At 51.9% G+C, this 21,913-nt stretch overlaps 1 protein-coding gene across 1 annotated transcript in view; it reads right to left on the bottom strand.

Moving 5' to 3' along the window:
• The window catches only part of LOC121167529 (arginine--tRNA ligase, cytoplasmic), a 38,843-nt gene extending 17,357 nt beyond the window's left edge, over positions 1–21,486 (bottom strand). The window contains exons 1-12 of the mRNA XM_040996990.1: positions 21,413–21,486; positions 20,143–20,277; positions 17,834–18,022; positions 16,314–16,422; positions 14,804–14,904; positions 14,270–14,391; positions 11,814–11,934; positions 9,900–10,029; positions 8,615–8,719; positions 3,563–3,741; positions 2,914–3,023; positions 1,523–1,628 (exon numbers count right to left, since the gene is read on the bottom strand). Coding sequence (XP_040852924.1) covers positions 1,523–1,628; positions 2,914–3,023; positions 3,563–3,741; positions 8,615–8,719; positions 9,900–10,029; positions 11,814–11,934; positions 14,270–14,391; positions 14,804–14,904; positions 16,314–16,422; positions 17,834–18,022; positions 20,143–20,277; positions 21,413–21,457 — 1,452 coding nt within the window. The 5' untranslated portion in view covers positions 21,458–21,486. The remainder of the gene's footprint in view (positions 1–1,522; positions 1,629–2,913; positions 3,024–3,562; positions 3,742–8,614; positions 8,720–9,899; positions 10,030–11,813; positions 11,935–14,269; positions 14,392–14,803; positions 14,905–16,313; positions 16,423–17,833; positions 18,023–20,142; positions 20,278–21,412) is intronic.
• Positions 21,487–21,913: the final 427 nt, after the last annotated feature.

The raw sequence follows: 21,913 nt of genomic DNA, 5'->3' as shown, positions 1-21,913 counted from the left end.
CGCCAGACAACCTTCCGGGACACCTCAGCAAGATGGCCGCCACACGACCACCTCTGCCAGAAATCTCCACACACGACACTGCACCCTATCCACACAGGAAGCCACCTTCACCACAGCTAGAGCCCTGAGGCTGATTTTACTGTCACACGAACACACACACACACGACACAAAAGGCCAGTAAGGACACCTCCCCTTCCTACCCTGTCCACAGCTCTCGGCAACATAGATCGACTACAAGGCTAGACCATACACATTTTACACGGCGACCCACCTCCGCCTAGGCATAGGCACAAGGCTCCGGATGCACCTCAGCTAGGTATCTCATGGAATCCTTCCAACATGCTCCCCACCCCCAGGAGACGGCAGAGCAACACTCGGTTCAGCCACTGCCAGGCAGAGCCAGAAAATGAGCTTTTCCAACGATGCAGGTAACGTCCAAACGAGGCCTACTGTGCTAAGATCCACCATCTCGATCGCCATCAAAGATCCTCCTCCCCGGGACACTGCTCACGCATCCTCCACCTGGGCCCAGGTACCGGCCACCTACGGCCAACGCAAACGTCTCTGACGGAAACGCACAAGCGCATCCCAGCCAAGTGTCGCCCGCAACGGGGGGACTGCTTTGCCAAACTCCAACTGAACCACTAGAAACACAGACATCCAATTGACAGTCTCTGAGAACTCGCTGCCAGACTGGTAAAGCCTCACACCTGGCAACACATGGCAGGACGCGGCAGGCCTGCTGTCATGCTATGGTCTGTAGATGTAGACTCTGCACCTGCTCGAGCACCAAGTAGCGGCTGAAAGCGGCAGTTCTAAGCACTTTTCTTGGACCACATCACCTGTGGCTAAGCGCAGTCCCCTACAGCTACTCAGAGCACCGTGAGCGCAGGCCCAACCCGTGTCCTACAGCGATCCTGCAGCCTGCTACCTGGCATGACTACGATCTATCCCTACGGCACGATGACGACAGATCTTCTCGCTCCATCTCTCGCCAATCCCATGCACCGCAACACCAGTCACCGCATAGCGGAAACCAAAGGTTGCTGGAGACAGACACTGGGGAAACCCGGAGAAGGATCCGAGCGCGTGTCCTTTGGCCCGACGCCGAGCCAACGTGACCGCAGTCCCCGCACTGCGCCACTCCGCAACACCAGCACGACTCTGCCATGCCTCACCACGACACACGGAGGACTGGAGCCCACCTGCCCACGGTCTGATCCCGTACACGGCCAGCACCACGAACACATCTCTCCTGGGACTGAAATGAGCTCTCCGACTCCTCATCCACACGCTTACCCATCCACACGCCACTTTAAGACTTCACGGCAGCATCCAGTGGCAAGTAAAGCCCCACCGACGCATCACACCACCACGCACAGTGCCTAAGCACTCCGATCCAGTCCGACGCTTGTTCCACATGCGCTCACTTCTTCTAGTTCTGCATGTTGAAAGTGAGCACAACACCAAAGCACCACACCACCACCCTGGGAACACGCGCGACCATGATGTCGACATTACCTTATCTCTCTCTTTCTCCTTCAGCTTGTCCATGGATCGTTTCAGACCCTCCTCCAAAAGGTCCATGAGGCGCACCGTTTCACCCGAGCGCGTTTTAAACTTCTTCCTAAAAACATGCAAAAGCCTCATTCCAGCACGGCAATACATTTTTTCACCTCCACACTCAGGAAACGCACGCTTCTATCTCTATTGTACAGGCTGCACCCGACAAGTCGTCCGTGCTTTGGCCTTATTAGAGATCAGATGGGCAGCTGCAGGTCACCCTTGCACACTCACCCGTTTCCTCACCCAGACACACATGTATGACTGGCCTCACTTTCCCCAAATACACCATCTCGGTCTGCTTTCTCTTCTCACACCCATGTCCAATACACCAGCATGTACGCCTACACTTACGGCGTTCCACATTTTTAACACTGCAATCTCACTAACATTACTCACCCTTCCGGGAACCAAACCTCAGAGGCTTGTGCAAAACAGCTCAGGCTTACACACTTCTAAGATGCCGGGACCCACTCAGATCCACCGACACGAGCGTCTGCACGTACGGACGGCTAGGCACTGCCTTGGCCACACTGACCTTGACCTACACAGGCTCACCTCTGTAGGACATCCACTATTCACGTGGGTTCTTTCTTCCCTGCTGAAACATCCCTCGGCGCAGGCTTTTTGCCGAACGCTTCAGAGGCCGACACGGAAGTGTCTGGGTTCGACCCACAGCTCCGTACACTAACTCCACTGCACGGCTCAGGCTGCCAGATGGCTTGCATGATGACCTGCCTCTCTCACACGGACGCTAGACCTAGGCCGAATTCCCAGCTCCCACCTTCCATCGGCCTACTCCTCACGGCTGCGCCGTTTCTCACGCTGCCCCTCGCACCGTACACACTAACATAAAAACCAATCACCGACAAACCCCTTCAAACAAACATATACTTACCATTCCCAAGGCAAACGACGTCCGTACGTAATGCAATCATTTCAACTACGGCTAAGGAAAACAGCCAGGCCGCCGTATTTTACGATTCGACGTGCAGCTACAGATTTATACAAAGCCTCGGTCTCGGGGCAGGCACACCCCCGACGGCGGCCCCCGATTTGGAACCCGGGCTCCCCTCTCGCTTCCACCTCCTTGAGCACAAGCACTCCCCGAAGGCTGACCCGCTCACAAAGAGCTGCACCGAGTCCCTATTTTAGCCACCTTACAGCCACCACCGTGATGGGCAGAGGGGACTGCAACAGTGCATGACAGCTCCACCAATAAAAACCCTGCTATCCGATCATACATAGCACGACACAGAGTACACTGGGTCATCTCCACGGCAAACACCTTACGGGATGTGTGCAGACCAAATCCATCTGCACCATCTGTCACGTGTGTCACGACTTACTTGTCCTCTCCGAGCACCACTCCAAATCCAGCGTGGGACACTCGAGTCACTTTAGGGTCGTACCAACCAATCATCTGAGCGGCAGCAAATATCGTCTGGAAGTGCATGGACTACAAAGACACAGAGAGACCGGCTAGTTTCATAGTAAAAAAAAAAAAAAAAAAAAATTCATGAAGATAACTTACACCTTTTCTGCCCAGAGATGATTTCCACAACAACGAAACCACCACATACATATCATGGACACATGCGATTATGCAAGCTCTTTCCTCAATGACACGTGACACACAGTAAGAGCAAAACGGCTGCTATGCTGTCGATACTATGCTGTCGATATTCAGACATTGTGACAGCAACTGCACTAAGAGCAGCCTCACATGAAAAACTACAATACACCGTCTGGGCTTTTCACACATCGACTGACAGTTCCTATCGCTGACATGCTGCCATCCGTTACAGAGACAAAAGGACACTTCTCACACAGTCTACAAAACTGCAGATGGCTCACGTTTGTGTGCATCCAAGTCCTGTTCTTTCTCCCATTCCACACACAGACTCCTCATCCTAGTGTGTAGGGATAGATACGTGACGCCAGCAACCTCACCGTGCTGGCTCGGCACGGAAACTACTCCTCCACGCACATACTCACCTGCCCACTGTCCACCACATAAATGATCATATCTGCTTTTTCCTCGAACAGTCTTTGTTTAATAGCCGCCAGATCGGATGTATCATAGGTGTAACCTCCGTCCGATTTCACGATGGTTAACGGGACGGAGCAGCCCGGGACAAACACGATCTTCCTGCCGTCATCCACTTGCACGAACCCTAGAGCACGACAAAACATCACGGGCAACATGAAGGAACGTGACAACCACCATTCAGATGCAGCCTACTATCGCATCCTAAGAAAAAACAACCTCGGTGCCCACACGGTGACATGCTAGCTGGGGACGCTGCTTGCAACGCAAACGCCCACGACTACAGAGCACTACGGGTCGGCTTCTGCTCCGGGGCCCTGCTACTGCACCTCGAAAGTCGCTGACGAGAACCCAACGACTTGGGTCGCAGCTACCCACGCGGGACACCCGGATGGATTCTGTTCCGCCACGGCTCACCCGGGACATGTGCCGAGTGAACGAGCACATGCAGAAGAATTCCGTCATGCTCCCTTTCAAATACACAAGGTAAAAAACGTGCACCAGAACGACACAATCTTATCCTCAGGCAAGTCCTTCGGCGCCATACTGTAAAGAAGACATATGAGTCCCCAAAGACCAAGACTTCCCTTCACATAAGCTTAGTTTCAGACTCGAGGCAGAAAATACAGCACACAAGTCAGCACTGTGTCACGCTGGAGAACAAATATTCGAAGAACACAGAAACTCGACACACATCGATCATTAAGTAACACAGCCAACCTGAAGGTCTAGCATGAGCCCAACCTGGGACACTGGGACCACTACAAAACACTGCCAGGACACTGGACTCATACACAGAGGATACGTGACCACCACATTCACAAACGTGCGACACACAGCGTGCCGGTCCCATCCACAAGACACTAAGAAACGAACCTATCCTTCGTGATGCTTCCAAACAACATGATAAGATTCAGCAACTTACACAATCTATACCATATAAATTCTACTCTCAGGATAACCAAGACACTGCCAACAAACGTCTGCAAATGGGAATTGCAAGCGGCCCATGAGGACGAAGCGACAACACTGCCGCCGTCCACCCGCTCAGGAGCGATGACCCACCGACAACGGACACGGACGGACGGGGACGCTTGGCGCTAAGCCCAGGGAGACAACACCCGACCCCGTCGGTCCACGTTCACCCAAACACAAAACACCCCGACCCTGCTGCCATTCTCGCCAACAAAAAACCACAAGGAAACTCCCTAGTAATGCCACATGGTTCCATACTCCACATTTGAGACATTCCACAAGACAAACGTCCCCATGTCCTCAGGAACAAAACACTCCAGCCAGGTAGGGGGAACCGATGCATTCATAGACCTTAGGAGATACGCTACCTAGAACCTACACACTAAAGAACTCACAATGGACTATTGCACATCATCTTGGATAATTTACACTCTATCATTCATTCCACATAATTAATTCCTACGGGTCCACACTGTGGCACAGTGGGCTAAGTGCTCACCTGTGATACTGCCATCCACACGGGCTACATTTCGAGTCCCAGCTGCTCCACTTCCACTGCAGTTCCCTGATCACGAGCCCGGGACACCAGCACAACATACTACAAACACCCAGAGCGCTGTACCCGCACAGCGGACCCACAGTCCACGGCTTCTGATGTGTATGCGTCTGTGGGGCCATCACATAGGCAAGTTGCCTCTCTGTCATTTTACCTTTCCCCTACATAATTTTTACACTGCTCTGTCCTTGTAGGGGGAAGGTCCTATTTTCCCAAGAACAGATGACCCATAACAGCAGTGCTGGATAGGATAAGGCTGTAATAATTGACAACAGATGCACCTGCACAGCCCTGGGTGGGGTTCTTATAAACTGTCCCCTTTCGCTTGTGAATGAAAACATCTGTCATAAAAAATAAAAACCATCAGGTGACTTCGACCTGGAGGCACGAGCGCTCAACCCTCCCAGCCGTAAGGCGGAAACCGAAGGGATCCAGGCTGGGTCACGCACATCGTGTGGGGTCCTAGCCCTAGCCAAAACTGCCAGCTCATGCTCAACTCCTGCCCTTGTCCAGCCCCAAGAGATTTCTCCTTCTACAGTCATTCCATTATGGGGGGGAGGGGATCTTAGGGACCCAACCTTTGCCCGCCACCGCCATCTTGCAGGGAGGAACTCAGGTAACTTTGACCTGAACCAACGGGTGCACGACCCTCTCAACTGTGCGGTGCCACCTACGGTCTGCGATCTTGCGGGTGTGGCCTACAGGGAATCTGACATGGCACAAGTGGGTATGAGCAAGCACCTTAGGCTCAGGTTATGGTGAGGAATGCCTTCTCTGCAACGTGCAAGGACAAGGTCACTCTATTAGAAGGACTACAACATGGAACTCACCAGGCTGCGTCAGCAAAGAGAACAGATTCATAAAGTCAACAGATATCACTGAATCACGTCTGGAGGTTGCATCTGCAGGCCATGTAGACGGCCATCTCCTTCAGTACACGCAAGAACTGTGCCTGCAAATAGGCCTGGTTGGGGACCTAACGCTACACCCTGGCTTGGCTGCAATTCCCTTCAGTGACCACCAGTGCCACACTCAGTGTATTGTGCTGCGCGGACGATGGCTATGATCTCTGCTGACACGGGTGGGATCTGGTTCTGGGGAGGCCCAGCCGAGGCTCGACCCGAGTACCCACGGACACTCAAGAAAATCACCTTGGGTGTAACACAGGTTGAGCTAGCTCTCGGCTCACACCGAACCCTGTGAGCACCGTGTCTGGGTATGGACCAGGTACGGACAATCTGCAACACCCAAAAGTAAGACCCGGAAATGGTATGGGCCGACTGGGCAAGGACACCGTTCCTGCCAGGACCACAGATGGACAAATTCAACCCGGGCCAAGGACCCAGCGCTATGCGCAACATGGGCCCCTGGGAGGAGACCGCAAAGAGCAGTGTGGTGACCTCCTTTATCAAGACACAGTCTCTTCAGGTAAATGCTCACAATCAAGGCAAGGATCCTGGCTCGTGGTGCCTGCCGGGAGCCACGTCTCCGCTGGCCAAACCACTGCTGCACCGGGACTGGCATCCCGGGGCTGCTGGGAAGACGGAGAGTGAGGCTCATGGATGAGGAGGCCACAGGGGAATCCCAAGCCCCGAGACTGACTCAGGCAGTGATCTGCCTGGGGCCTGGGCAGTCCTGGTCATTGTCACCCATCTCCAACCTGGGAGCCCTGCTCTCTGCCCAGGCCTCCCCTGTTTGGCTGTCTCACCTGCTGCTGATCCCGCCAAGACAGCCCTGCTCTTTGGGACGCAGCAAGTGGCGGGAGCAGACTCTTGGAGGAGGCCCCCAGGCCGGTCCCATACAAGGACTTTCAGCGGCTTCTGGAGCAGGTGAGGAGTCCTGGGGAACTGCTGCACTGGCTGGGCCGGAACCCCATCAAGCTGCGCACCTAAGACTACGCCGTGGCACTTCGTGGTCTGGATCAGCTCCTGGGGCCTTGGCCACAGCCCCCTCCCGTGCTACAGACCACCCTCTAACACTTGCATCAACTCATCACCTAAAACTGCCCTTCCTTTCACATTCACAGCATCCATGTGTGTCGGTACCCTGCCACCTTATGGTGCTTTCCCCCAGATGGGCCTCCGGGACATACCCTGGAACAGCAGCGCCGCTTCCGCCTCCTTCTCTGTAGCCTGCCCTCCACGGTGGCCAAGTGCCGATCGTCCCCCAGCCGCTCACCAACAACCGTGTACGATCACAAACACATAGCAGCTGAGGCACGAGCAATGCCGCCAGGACCTGACCACGCTTCCAGGCTACTGCACAAACTTCCTGCTGTGTGTCACCAGCTCTGGTGCTGTGCTTCCCGAGAGCGCCCAGGACCCCTTCCTTCCCTAACCACTAAGGTCCTACCCGCTGGGCCAGGCTGCCGCTAGCCTCCCTACCACGGACCCTGTCCAAAAGGTGCTGCGGGGCTCCCGGGGCCCTGACGGAGCACCACGAGGGCGTCCTCCCACTGCCCTCTGAAGAGCTGGAGTCACAGAGAAGTCTGCCCCAGCTCAACAGCTACCGGAGGCAGAAGCTCCAAGCCCTGGCTTTCCGCTGGGGCCCTCAAAGGGAGGAAGAATGACCCCATGGGGGCTTATATCAATTGCACATTTTAGGTTTTGCTTTTTCATTCAACTCTCCTTTCTTCCTACTGCAAAAAAAAAAAAAAAAAAAACACAAAAAAAAACCAACAACTACAAGGAGCACCCCAACTCAGACCAGGTTACAGTAGCCACCGGCACACATGTGCATCGGGTTATGCCGTACCACTAGGCTAGGCTAGCTCGTGTCACCCACTGGCACACTGAAGAACCTGGATGCTGTACAAGAGGGGTCGAGTTAGCCTGCTGATGATGTGGGTGCTGGCTCTGTGAGCCCTAGGGGTAGGAGCCTTGGAAAGGCCTGGGTCTCCTGCTTCAGCTCACCAAGCCTGCCTGCAAGGCAGCGTCCAGGTCTGTCAGCCCTGAGGGTGGAGGAGCCAGTGCGTCCTGGCTCATGTGATGTGGCGCCATGCGTCCACCGGTGAGGTGCTTACTGATCTGTGAGCCCTAAGGGTGGGGGTTATGGCCAAGTCACCTGGCTCAGGTCCACGAGCCCAACTAGGAAAACTGGCACGCCTCACCGCAAAGCATGGAGTGCTACACGACAAGCCAATGCAGGCCATTGTAGTTCCCTGAGACCCATAGAGAACATCCGGTACCACAGCAGACACTGGAGACCAGAACACACGGACAACCACCCAGCCAAACACTGACGGCAAATATCTGGCACACGGAGACTCTACGGTCGACCGTGCCAGCCGATGAACACTGCGTACGGCCTATCTCCCTACCCGCCCTCAGAAATGCAACAAATAGAAAGCCTGAACACAACGATTACACCCATTTCTCCTAAACCCTAGGTCCTTTCCACCCACATCGACTATGTCAACGTCATCTAAAACACAATACATTTTAAAAACCATACAGGGTGTAGTACCTACCTTTCTCTTCAAACTCCTTCACAATATCATGCATCCTATCTTGATAGAAGGATTCTCCTCTCTCTATCAAAGTGATGTCCAGTGCATCGTAGATTTTATTAAACTCTAGGAATAAACATACCACACATATGAAAAAAACACCTTACACGACATTATTTTATAAAACAATCAAAGTAAATACATTGTGAAACAATAGTCTTACACAGGCTACCACCTTTTGCAAGCACACACAATGACACACACAGCACAACAGTCACACTAGGTGGAACTTGTTTTCTGGTGCAGGCACACGCTGCTTCCCGCAGTGCCTTCCCGTGAGTCCTGCATCCACTCTATCCTGCTGCTTGTCTGCAAGAAAAGCAACTGGGGTTTTGACACTCGTGCGGACGCCCACTCAGTGCCACGAGCCTGCCTTTGACCTGGCCCACTACCGGCTGTTGGGGCCAAATACGGAGGGCATCCGTACAGGAGAAATACATCTACCTCTATCAAATACAGCAGCAATAGAGTCATGACAAACGACAGCCTCTGAGAAACCGTGAGCAAATGACAGCTTTTCCTATGTGATCTTCAAATGATAACCGAAGCTTACGCACTATTCCAAATTATGCTATCACCTCAATTTCTGTAGCATTTTAACATTCTACTCTATAAACGTCACAAATGTTTCTACACTGTGCCATCACCTACATTCCTGTAGCAACTTGATATTTGACTGTCTACTGCCGCCACAATATAATCACTCTTTTTCAAACACCTTCTCACTACTCCCAGCGTTTTACTTTCTTTTTCTTTCTCTGAAACCAGATTGGTTTGTTTTACTTCAACATCAGCGTCAGAGTGAAAGGGGAAAACGGAAAGACACTGCTCATGCCTCGCACGGCCGCAGCGGCCGGCCCCGGCCCTGACCCGAGCTTGCTCGCCACGCTTGCCCACGATACAGCACTCTTCCTTTCCGGATTGCTGCTCCAACGATCTCCTCTTCCACACGATCTCTCAAGCTCAAAAACTTAACACTGTCCTAAAACCACTCATTCCTTTGGAGAACTAGGAAATACGGCACAGATCTCTATCCACACACTCTAGCACCATCTACTATTTCCTCCTCATTTCTATCGCACACACAGCCGGGTCGATTCAGCCCCGGGGACTCTGCCACTGCGCATGTTGCTGTGATTCATCTGTTGTACTTCATTTTCTAATTCCCTTCCACAGACTTCTAAAACACACCCAAAACCAACACCGTGAACTACCCACATTGAAATGAAATCCCACAACACCTCACCTTGACGGGACACATCACAGATGAGATTCCAGGCTTTCAGAATATCGGGGTTTTTACTCTGCAGAAGAACCACACACTGGTACGCCCGCTTCTTAAATTCTTCCTCAGTATCAAATCTCTTCTTGGATTCCTGCATGTTTTAACAGACATGAAATATTGCATTTCTATAATCTATGCATCCAAGATAATATTTACCTCTATGAAAAAAAGCTACACCTAAGGGAGGAGGTGGCAGAGTCACATTCTCCATTCGCTGGCTCCCTCTGAATGCCTGTGCTGACCGACGCGGGGGTCCCAGGGCACGAGCAGGGAGCGGGACTGAAGTGCAGCACCAGGGCTCAAACCGGCACCCACGAGAGGTCGGCGTCAGGCGGCGGCGGCCGAGGATCTGTCTCCAGGCCCCCGACCCTGTAACTTTCACGTATTATCTCGTCTTTACACACCAAGCGTACAGTATGAAAGTGAAAATCAAGCAGACGGCAACAACTGTTCTATATCAGGTAGAATATACTGTCACAATGAACATGCCTAATGGTTTCTTTCCTCTAAGATACTTATCTATAGAAAACATAAAAATCTCGCTACAGTCCTTCCTCTGCTTTTCCAATCGCAGATGGCATTTCACCACATTCTGTGTGCAGAATGAGAATAAAGAGAGACCAGGCTGCACTTTTTCCAGTCCCCTGCTCCATTTCCCGAATGGAATGCTTTTTGTTGTACAGGAACAAACTTTGCGGCCCCTGTTGCAGCACAGCAGGTTACAACAGCACTTGTAATGCTGGCATCCCATTCCCACATGGCTGTTCCAGGTCTGCTCCTGTGCCAGGGCCAGGAGAATAGGATGTACAGGTACCTGGCCCCCACACCGGGTGGAGGACCAGGACATAGCACTGGACTCCTAGTGTTCACCTGGCCTGGCTACGACCTTTGCACCATAAAGGAAGCCTCTCTCTCCTTTCCACACAAACAACACAACACACAAACCTAAATTACTGTAACTTCTATTTTAACAGCAATACATGCTTGGCCTGCTGTGGGAGTCTAACACCCGAAGTCCCCACCATACATGCGCCAGATTTCCACATGAGCACCGCTTTGAGTCCTGGCTGCTCTGCTTCCCATCCACCTCCCTGCTTGTGGCCTGGGAAAGCAGTCGAAGAAAGCCCAAAGCCTTGGGACCCCACACCCGTGAGAGAGACCTGGAAAAGGGTCCTGAATCCTGTCTCTGACCCAGCACAGCTCCGGCCATTTCTGCCACTCAAGAGAGTGAACCAACAGACAGAACCATCTTCCTCTCTCTCTCTCCTACTCTCTGCATATCTTCCTTTCCGATATAAATAAATACATAAATAACTAAAACCAATACATGTGTACGTCCTAAGAACACAAAAACCTCCACCAAATCATTCACGATGCTTAACCAGTACAGCAGTACAGTTAGAATAAGATTACAGACGTCTTTGCATAAACATGCGCTTTATCAAAACCTGGGAAATGACCTGTCTTCAATTTCTAAGGTTTCATCCATGCATTCGTATTTTCCGGCATTACAGATCTGCTTCATGACAGCTACGGTGCACAACTCCAAGAAAAACATATAATGACTGAGGATTAGCACACTGCACTGCCCCAGCTCTGTTTTCATTTCAACCACCACACTGCAAAGACCCGAGGAATGACAATCATTCTTCAAAGCAAAAAAGATCAGTGGAATGGCTTTTCTCATCCCCTGTACGGCTACCTCATTATTCCGTCTGGCCCAACAGGTGTGACCCAGGTAATTTCCCTGCAAGAGTGCCATGTACGTATGGCTGGATTCTGTGGTCTTTATTTCACAGTAGCTCCAAATGCCACTTAGAACTCCATCACAAACAAACAGGAGACATACAAATAATTTAACAATTATTATCCAACCTTATAAAAAGCCTGGAGATCCCCAATAGGAGGTGACACTGTTAGATAATCTGGAAATTGATCCTGCAGGTGAGCAATCAGCATGCCAAATTGCGTCCCCCAATCTCCCACGTGGTTTAACCTAGGATCAGACAACAGAACATCCTGTCAAACACTAAAACAAAACCACCACCTACTTGGAACCATCTACAGCTTTTCCTGCTACGTTTCCTGCGCTACAGCCTAGCAAGCCTAGGTCTGTGACGGTCAGTTTCACATACGCCATGCTGACAGAAACTGTGCGTGAGTGGGTACTCAAAACTCGTTGAATGAAAACATTTCTTACCGCTAGACTCGACTCTACATACTGCAACACCACCTTGGGAATACTGACCCTTACAACGAATGCTTTGGGCCAACAGTTCCCAAACATGAATGCACAAACTCCTTCCAAATCTATCAACTCTGCTACTTCTCCTGGTCCCGTGTTCATGTTTGCTGGGGTCTGCGCAGTAGGTGTGCATGACACGAAGGTGTGACGACAACAGCTCCCCTGTTTGGCAGCGCCCACGGGAGTTTCCAGGTGTTTGGCAGGGTCTGACAGATGTCTGAGCGCCTTGATGCCGTCTCACCCCGTTTGCGTGCACACTCCACCACCCCACTACAAAAATCTGTACTGAGGCACTGTTTGCCCCTGTGACACGGCTTTTGCAACCATGGTAAGCTTGAGAGTTAATGTCACTGATAATCTCTGGGTGAGTGCGCCTTTGACAATAGACACGCAGGAGCACAATTAAGCCCATGCCATTTCTGGACATCTTTTTGTGTGCTGACCACTGCCTCAGATTCGGGCCCAGACATGTAGCACGCCCTCTGGGAAAGGGCTTCATAAATATCCTAACTATGAACACAAGTGCTGGGACTGAGAGCACAAACAGCTATGGCAATAAATATACTCACTGGTACCTTAAAGCCTAGGCTATCTTTGCCATTTTTGGGAGCATAGACATGTAACTGTTTTAGCCACTTTTATAATTTTTAGCTAGAGGAATTAAGAATGCTTTTATTAAGGAAATATGCTATTAATTATTCTTTTATTGTTTATGCGGTTTGAAACGTTCGTTTTGGATTTTACATTTTTTCCCTTGTAACCTATTTTCCCGTTACATAATGGGTACATTGTGTCAGCAGTCGTGTTCTATAGCCACACCGAAGCCATTTTGAATATAGAACCGTGGGCCAGTGAAAAACCCCCAGCTGGCTAGATGCTTGGGAAAGAAGTTATGAAACTAATCACACACTTAGCTTCAATTGTTTCTAGCAACTGTTTCAGAACGTGATGTATGCTGTACCTGACGACATCCTGTTACTGATTACCTATGCTACTGTCGATATGCTGGTTACTATTGTCGATATGGTGGCTGCTCAGGAACAATCGGTCCTGAGACCATGGCTTGCGTCCCAGTTTCTCCTTTCCTCCCTGAGCCTTAGTCACTGAAGATTACAAAAACCCTAAATTAAAACCAATAAACTGACAGCTTGATCAGACATCCTGTCTTGCTGTCCATTCTTCGTGTCTCTTGTCCCCCATTCTCTCCTAGGTTGGTTGCGACCCCGTTGACTGTCCTGCTGGACGGGACAATACTGTAGAAACAGAGATGTGGCAGCAATGTATTACTGATTGGAAGGCAATCGCATGTGCCTTGGCCTTTTTACTCCTAGCTATTGCTCCAGGGCTACTATGCAAGCATGACTAATGGCTTGCTTTGAAGCCCATGACTACAATATTTTGCAGCATTATCTTTACGGGCACCTGCTTAGCCCTGAAGTGCAGGCAGAATGACCAAAGGTCTGTAAATGCCCTCTGCGTCTTGAAGTAAAAATAGAACAATTACTTGTTGGTGTAGAGGCTTGTAAGGTATCTGAGTAAATAAAAAGTACAGCTGCTTCTTGAACTACTGTGAAGGCACACCAAGTTGATACCGTCTGTGTCTTTGCTTATCGCCGACCCCACGCACCCTTCCCGAGCTCCGACCTCAGCTGGAGCTAGACTCCGGCACATCTTCTCCGGAGCCGGCAGCTGGTCTTTCAGTGCTATTCTGACAGCCTCATCTGCTCCTATGCGTTTCCTTCTTTGATTCATTGCCTCACAGCGCCTACTCTCGCAGTGACGGCTCCCATTATGGTGACACTGCCGTGTCGGCTCACGGCCAACACCGCTCGCCACAATCCCGTCCCTGCCTTCCTTTCCCCTGCGCTGCAAATCCGTGCCGTGCACAGGATGCTCCGCAGGTCTCCCTCCCCGACTGGGTCTAAACCCAGGAAGTACACTAGTCTGACGAAGGGCTCGAGACAGCTATAAAACCCTACGGGGCGGCTAATCAACCAGAACTGATTCCACAACCGATGCAAACACTGTGCTCCAGGAGCTGTTTCACCGTCTACAGAAGTCCCCACAGCAGCACGACGGCACTGACCTGAGCACCTCGTATCCTGCAAACTCGAAGAGGCGGCACGTGCTCTCCCCGATGATGGTGGACCTCAGGTGGCCCACGTGCATCTCTTTAGCTATGTTGGGAGAAGAGAAGTCCACTATAACCTACAATAGCCAAAAAGGAAAAAAAAAATTTTGAAAAGCAGCACGAGCATTTCATTCTATCCACACCTTCACTAAAACATATCTAATAACATCCTCACACTTAACATCAACTTTATCTGTAATTCAATTAGGCCAGATTTTCCAATGGTCATGTGATACACTATCTGGCCCATTTATATAAAATACCTACCATGCACTTCATTAACACCACACAGGCATCCGTTAGCCACCACCAACACTAATGGAATCAACAGGGAAATGAAATACACCAAGACTGGGAAAACCACCACCACTGAAATTCACATTTGGCATCCAATACGAGGGACTAAGTCCCGATCTAAGCAGTGGAAGCCAATTCCCTGAGACAGCCCTTTCCACAGACTGCTAGGAGGTTACTGCAGTCCACACATACCTTTTTATTCTCTCCAACAGCAGGTACATGAACTCCATTCACCAAGAGATTGCTCAGCTGTTCCGACACAAAATCCTTCCTTAAATGGACATTAATAAAACCTAATGCAGAGAAAAAAAAAAAAAATATTTCTTGTCTTCTTTTTCCTCCTCAGCCGATCCCTCCCTCTGTTCTCACCCACATCCCAGTGACCCCGCAGCAGGCCCAGGAGGTGTACTTAGAGCAAGCCCCGCTGGCGAGGGGGAATGCTAGGACCAGGAGCTCATCAGGCCTCACAGGGGAGTGGGGATGGGGGCCTAAGAGGAGGGAGCCAGCCACACCTTCAGGCTTTCCTGTCCTTCCTGGCAGCCACAGATGCCCTGGAGACCTATCCCTGCCCTGGTTTCCAGGCATACAAAGCTCAGCTTTGGCCCCGGCGCGATACCATAGTGCTTAAAGTCCTCGCTTTGCACGTGCTAGGATCCCACATGGACGCAGGCTATACTCCCAGCAGCCCCGCTTGCCATCCAGCTCCCTGCTTGTGGCCTGGGAGGGCAGTCAAGCACGGGCCGAAGCCTTGGGACCCTGCACCTGCATGGGAGACCCAGAGGAGCCTCCCGGCTCCTGACTGCCTCAACTCGAGCCTTTACAGCCACTTAGGCAGTGAATCATCGCATGGAAGATCATCCTCATGGTCTCTCCTCCTCTCTCTATATCTGACTTTTCAATAACAATAAGTCTTTAAAATAAAAAGTTCTGTGTCATCGTTTGTCACCCACAGGGGTCCTGGTGCCCTGCCACGCCCAATGTATCGTGACAAGTGTCAGTCCATTTGAATGTTCACTCTCCTAACAGTTGGTGATGTGCAGTGGCCTAAGTGTCTGACCCACCACCCTGACAGCGCGCCTGGGAAAGCAGCAGACACTTCAGGCCCCTGCCACCCGTGGGTGTGACTCAGAGTTTTTACGTTGGTCTGTCCTAACCCAACCAACTGCTACTACCCCACTTGTCAACCAATGGATAAAATCCCTCCCTCTCTAACTCTGCCTTCCAAAGACATGAATACATGCTCAAGATCGTCCCAACTTCTCCGCTACTGCTGCCACGGTGCTAAGCAGCATCAGGCTGCCACACCACTACGAACCGAGGCCGAGGCCCTTCCTAGGATCCTGTCTCAAATTCTCACTGCTCTCCTCTGCAAAGTCGCTCTGCTTCATGGCCCTTTCACGTCCAGATACTACACTTGATCTCAGTTCAAAGGCCAAGAGGCGCTGCCCTTTCACATCTAGTAACTGATCTGTTCACCTGTTATCACAAACCACGGGACCCCTTCCCTGATGAACTTCGCACTCCCAGGGACGCCAAGCCCCCATCCCACATCCAGCAGCTGACTAAAAGCTGAAGCGAGATGAAAATGTCCACTTCTAACTCGAAATTCGACCACCTTTCATTCTCTTGCTTAAAGTCTACATCCAGTGTCTCCTTAGATGTCAAAAAAGACTTAATCGCCACTACAGCCATGAACACATACCAGGACCAGCAATTTCAGTTCTTTCAATATACTCATTGTCTGGGAGATGCTTGGTAATGTTCTCAGCAATTTCCCTTGGATTCACTTTCTGCTCCTTGGTTTTCAGCATCTGCAACAGAATACGCAACGATCCATTACACGACAGCTTTCCGCAAAATTACCCGCAAGCTCACAAACGACACAGAAGGAGATACACTTTACAATTCACTGAAAGCACGTTGGTGCTGTGTCACAGTGGTTTAAGCCACTGCCCGGGATGCCATCACCCCGTCTGGGAACCGGTACTGCTCTCGGTGGCTCCGCTTCCAATCCCACCTCCTGATTACATGCTTGGGCAAGCAGCAGCCAGCACTTGGCTCCCCTGGGCAGAGATCAAGTTCGTGGCTTCGGCCTGGCCCGGCCCAGTCCAACCCGGCACAGCTTGGCCACTGTGGCCGTGAGCGGAGTGCACCAGTGCAGGAAAGACTGCTCTGTCTCTAACTCTGCCCGTCAAATAGAGTCAAGGGAAAAAACTCATCAAGAGGCAGAAACGTGCAAATACACCCCTCACTTTGTGAATGAAACATTAAAACAAAACTAGCAACACGAGGAAAAGAAAAGTGCCAACACCATGGAACCTCCTTTTCAAAATGACTCACACACACAGGGGAACATTAACAGTGGGAACATTAAGATAAGACCTAATGGTTCTATTAATTGCACTTTTACTTTCCCAGTCCTGAAAGGCCGGGCTGGCCACAGAGGTCCTGGCCTCTGCACGGTAACCCTTTCCTACCCAGCCAGTTGCAGTTCACAGCACACACCTCCATGGCTGTGTATCTCATACAAATGCCTGCCTCATAGACGGCACCAAGCATCTGTGAGCGAGCACATCCCAGTGCTGGGCGCTATACGCTCACCTCGAATGTCTCACCTTCAGCAGTCATCCACAATTCACAGAAATCCTGCACACAAACAACAGGAGGTGCCTGACCAAAATCCTACCGATGAACACACAAAAACCCAGGTTTGCCTTCAAAAGCGACTGCATACAAATAAACTGCAATGGAACACACACACCAGGGACCGGTGCTGCGGCACAGTGCGTCAAGACACTGCCTACAAGGCCAGCGCCTAATCAGGATGCCAATTCCGGCCCCGGTCGGTTCATTTTTGATCTAGCTCCCTGCTACTGTGCCTGGGAAGGCACTAGTAGGCGGCCCAAATGCCTGAGTCCCTGCAGCCACGTGAGAGCCCTTCGAGCACCTCTGGGTCTCTGGCTTTGCCCCGCCACCGCCCTGGCCCTCGCGGCCTCCTCGGGAATGAGCCATCGGACACAGCATCTCTCCATCTGTCTGGGACTCTGCTCGTGACATAAATACACTCCACCTTTACAAAAATAAAGCCTACACTCCCTCTCAGTGGCTCCGAGTGGAAACTGTCCTTTTCCTTAAGGATTTCACAATTTGCAATTTCTGGTGCACACGGTGATGAAGGCGATACTTAGGACAAGTTACCTAGCAAACCCAGGCAAACCTCACCTGGCCGATGGCCATAGCACTGTTACACTGATAGTCCCCAAACTTGGCCTGCTGGCTCGGTGTCACCAACAGAGGAGGATTTTCCAAATCCGGGTAGGCGGCCTTCACGGCACGGCCAAAGACTTCCTGAAGACACCTGTTGATGTTAATCATATTTTTGCTCGGTCTATTCCTTTCCGCTTCAAGACTCTGCAGGGATACAATGGAAACACATGAACAGAATTCTGTACCCTCGTGCGACATTTCCCCAAACCAAACCTTCCCCAAACCAAGAACCAAACCAAACGCCATGCTGAAATCTGCTGAGCTATGGGAACAGGACAAGGTCATCCCACGGCATCCGAGGCACCCAGGAAGCGTCCAAATGTCTCAGCACTACGTCTGCTCCATCCAAAGAGAAAGCACAGCAGCAAGCCATAGGCAGGCTCCCCGACAGCACTGAGAAAGGAAGCCGAACAAAGCAGCAGGGGACAAAGCTGGCAGGGGAATCTGGGCTCCCCCGCTGGACCACCACTCCCACCGGAGAGTATGAATTGGGATGAAGGCAGACCTCACCAGGCAGGGCTACGACACCTGTGGGCCTCATGTGAGCTAGACTGGGGAAGGGCCAGATTGGGCTGACTGTTCCGGCTGGAGGAAGCAATAATTGGAATGGGTGACGGTTGGTTGGACTTTGCGCTGATTCAGATGGCAGAGGCTGGCACTGGGGGGCCAATTCTGTTACGTTAAAAGCCAGAACCACCTAGAGAGTACACAATCCAGACGTTAGACTGGCCTCGTAGGGAGACAGTCGGCACCTCCCTCGTGGGCAACCACTCCCACTGGGCAGCACGAAAACCAGGAAAGGGGCAGATGGCTAGACAGAAAGGCACCTGCCAGCACGTGTGTGGGCTGGATAGTAGGTTGGTTGGGTTGAACTAGGCTTCGGTGCCCACTGACAAGTACTAGAGCTAAATGGGACGTGGGACAGACTGAACAAGCCTGCGGTACATACTGGTGTGCAAGGGAACCAGGGTAGGGAGCAGGCCTGGTGGGGCTTATGGGGAGTCGCCCCAACTAGGCTGCAGCTCCCACTGCTCTGCGTGAGGACCGAGTATGAAGTGGGCAGGATCGGGCTGGACTGCAACACCCATCGGTTCATGTGGAAAGCAGGGCTGGAAACAGAACGGACGCAGCAAGTGCAACGCCCAGCATATGCATAAGCTGACTGAAGTGACAGACTGTGCCGCACCCTGTACTGGCAAGCACACACACATGAATCAGGTCTGGGACACCTCAGATGAAGTTTCTCTGGGGATCCCTCCAACGGAACTGCTGCTCTCAGAACCCCAGCCACGAAAAGACAAAATCAGCCAAGGGAATCTGAATAGATTTCATCATGCTTGGAAGGGAGAGACTAGCAGCAATTCAGACCTGTTGACCTATCCAAACTGCTGGAGCAACACCCTGCAGCATGCCCCACACCGGGGACCTGGGATGGGTGGGAGGCTGGGTGGGGCTTTTCGCTTTATTTCTCCCCTGACCCCAGATAGAGGGGGGAAAATGATGATACGAGTATCGAACCTACATAGTCTTACCCATTTTCCTGTTGCCCCTTGACCCTCTGTACCCTAGTCAAGTATGTAAGATTATAATAAAAAGTTACATAAACATAAAACAAAAGAAATACGACATTCTTTGTGAGAATTATGCCATTTTTACAAGGCAAAATGACTTCCAGCACTGCAGCTCACAGACAGGTAATACAGGCTCGGTGGCAGCAGGGCAGGCAGCACTCACCATGACTACCTGCCATCCGTTCCAGAGAAGCGGGAATGGCAGCACGGCCTGCCTGCAGTTACTACACAGGCCGGGGAGTGACCACGGCCGAGAGGTCATCTCCAGCACGGCTCAGTCCCGAACAGGCAGAGCAGGCCAGAAAAACCCAGTGAACACTGCTCAACGATGAGGCTGTTACACACATACAGCATAAAGGCATGCTACGTTATCCAGCGGGAAAAAGCTATACAAGAAATCATTAAAGCAGCTTAGAGCAGGGAAGCAATGTGGGTGTAAGCATACAGCAACATAAGCCCCTTATCCCACACTGCACATGCGCTCAACGTTCCTGGTGACAAAACACTTCAAGGGCCACAGCAACCCAGGAACTCAATTCCAACTCGTCAGGGCACAGGAGGGTCTGCCTTTCCACTTTCAGTTATCTATGCACAATGTCCCACAACAACGCTTACCAAACAAAACAAAATAAAACAAATCCCAAGACGGAACAATCCAAATTACAGAATGAAAAGGCAACGCACGGTTCTTACCTTTCGAAGAATATTTATGCGATATTTTAACTTCAAATTTTCTTCATACAACTCAGCCAGCTGCGCGGAAGTTTCTGAGTAGGCACGGTTTCGCAACTGGTTAACTTCAGCACTCAGAGACTGAATGACTTTCTCCTAGAAGAAGAGAGGCACTCTGCTCAGAACGCTCGGCGGCTCCCACGACTGAGAGCAGCCCCGGAAACGCAATTTCCCTATCACCGGGACGGGGTGCGGAGGGGGTGTGACAAATGACATGTACTATGACAAGCAACCACTTCTGTTCCCGCTTCTGAGCTTTCTGCTGTACTAGTTAACCTTATTTCCGGCAAGAAACACCGAAACTGCCTCGGAAGGCTCAGGATCTTTTCGCTGCCGTGCACATACTATTCTTGACCAAAAGAATGCTAAAAAGCACATGGAATCTCCCATAAGCTTCCGGGAGAAAAATGCATCCTCTTTTCTTTTGCTTTGAAAAGAGAAAGCGCTAAACACAAAGAACAAATAAACAAAACCAGAAAACCCCACCAGCCTCAGGGCGGCAGGTCTAAACCAGACGTAAGCATTTAGCACCGTGGCTGGCAAAGGACCCCAGCACTCAGGCCCTGTGAACGCGCAACCCTCCCCGCAGGAACCCAGAGGCGAGTCGCGGCAGCTGAGCCCACGGCGGGCGCAAGCTCCACAGCTGCGCCTCGGCGAGCCCCGGGCCCTACAGGCCAGGTGCACCTCGCTACACCTCAACCCCCACACACCCGCTCCGGGTGGGGCAGCGTTCTAATCACAGACGTGGCCACGGAACACCTGACACCACGGGCCAACCTCTCAAACAATACATAAGTAAATAAGTACATATAATAAACGCAAGCCACGTGCTTCTAAGCTATCACAGACGTGCCCACGGAACACCTGACACCACGAGCCAACTTCTCAAAAATAATAGCTATAAACGTAAGCCCCATGCTCTCCAGGTACACAGACACGCCGCCCCAGCAGCCGTGATTTTGAGTGCTAAGACGCACGGGGTTCCCACCTGTCCCCCTCATGTCCTCGCGCCGGGGGTGCGGACTCCCTCACCCGGGACCCACACGTCCAGGCGCTGCCCGAGCCGCAGCCGCCGCCCTGCCCGCCCGCCCGCCATCCGACGCGGACGCCGAGCGGACCAGAGGCCGCGTCCTGCACGGCCGGGGCCAGCCGCGCTCCGTTCCCGGGACCGGCCACCCCGCCGCTGCCCCGTCCCCGGCTCCCGCCGCCGCCCTCGCCCCGTCGCCATCACCTGCAGCAGCAGCCGCGCGGTGCACTGAGCCACGAGCGCTTCCATCCTCCCGCCGGCGTCTCGCACGCCAACTGGCCGGAAGCGGAAACGAACCGCCCCTTCCGGGAAGCCGAAAGCCCTTCTAGGCTCTCGCCTTCGCGGCGTTGACGAAGCCGCCGCCGCTGCCGCCCCCTCGCGGCAACCGGGCGACACAACGAAGAAACTGCAGGGATGGAGACTTGTCTAGCATAAAGTCGTATGCAAATTCACAAAAGGTTACTGCATATTCCCAGATTGAGGACGGTCTAATCGACACCAACGGAATATATATATTAACACGGAATGTGACGCTTTGCCACTTCCCTACGGTGTGATTACTACAGTAACACTAACATACGCATCCCTTTAGCTTCTGCATCTGTGTGTGCACAGGCCCCTGTGACACCTGTCATCTCTCGAAGCCAGCTCTGCAGCACAGTGGATGCTGGCATCCCGTAACACAGCACAGGCTCCTATCCTCCT

The sequence above is a fragment of the Ochotona curzoniae genome, unplaced genomic scaffold (genome assembly GCF_017591425.1).
Source record: "Ochotona curzoniae isolate NIBS_2020 unplaced genomic scaffold, NIBS_Ocur_1.0 patch384, whole genome shotgun sequence".
NCBI lineage: Eukaryota > Metazoa > Chordata > Mammalia > Lagomorpha > Ochotonidae > Ochotona > Ochotona curzoniae.
Note: the sequence above shows the minus strand (reverse complement) of the source record. Positions and strands in the feature narration are given on the sequence as shown.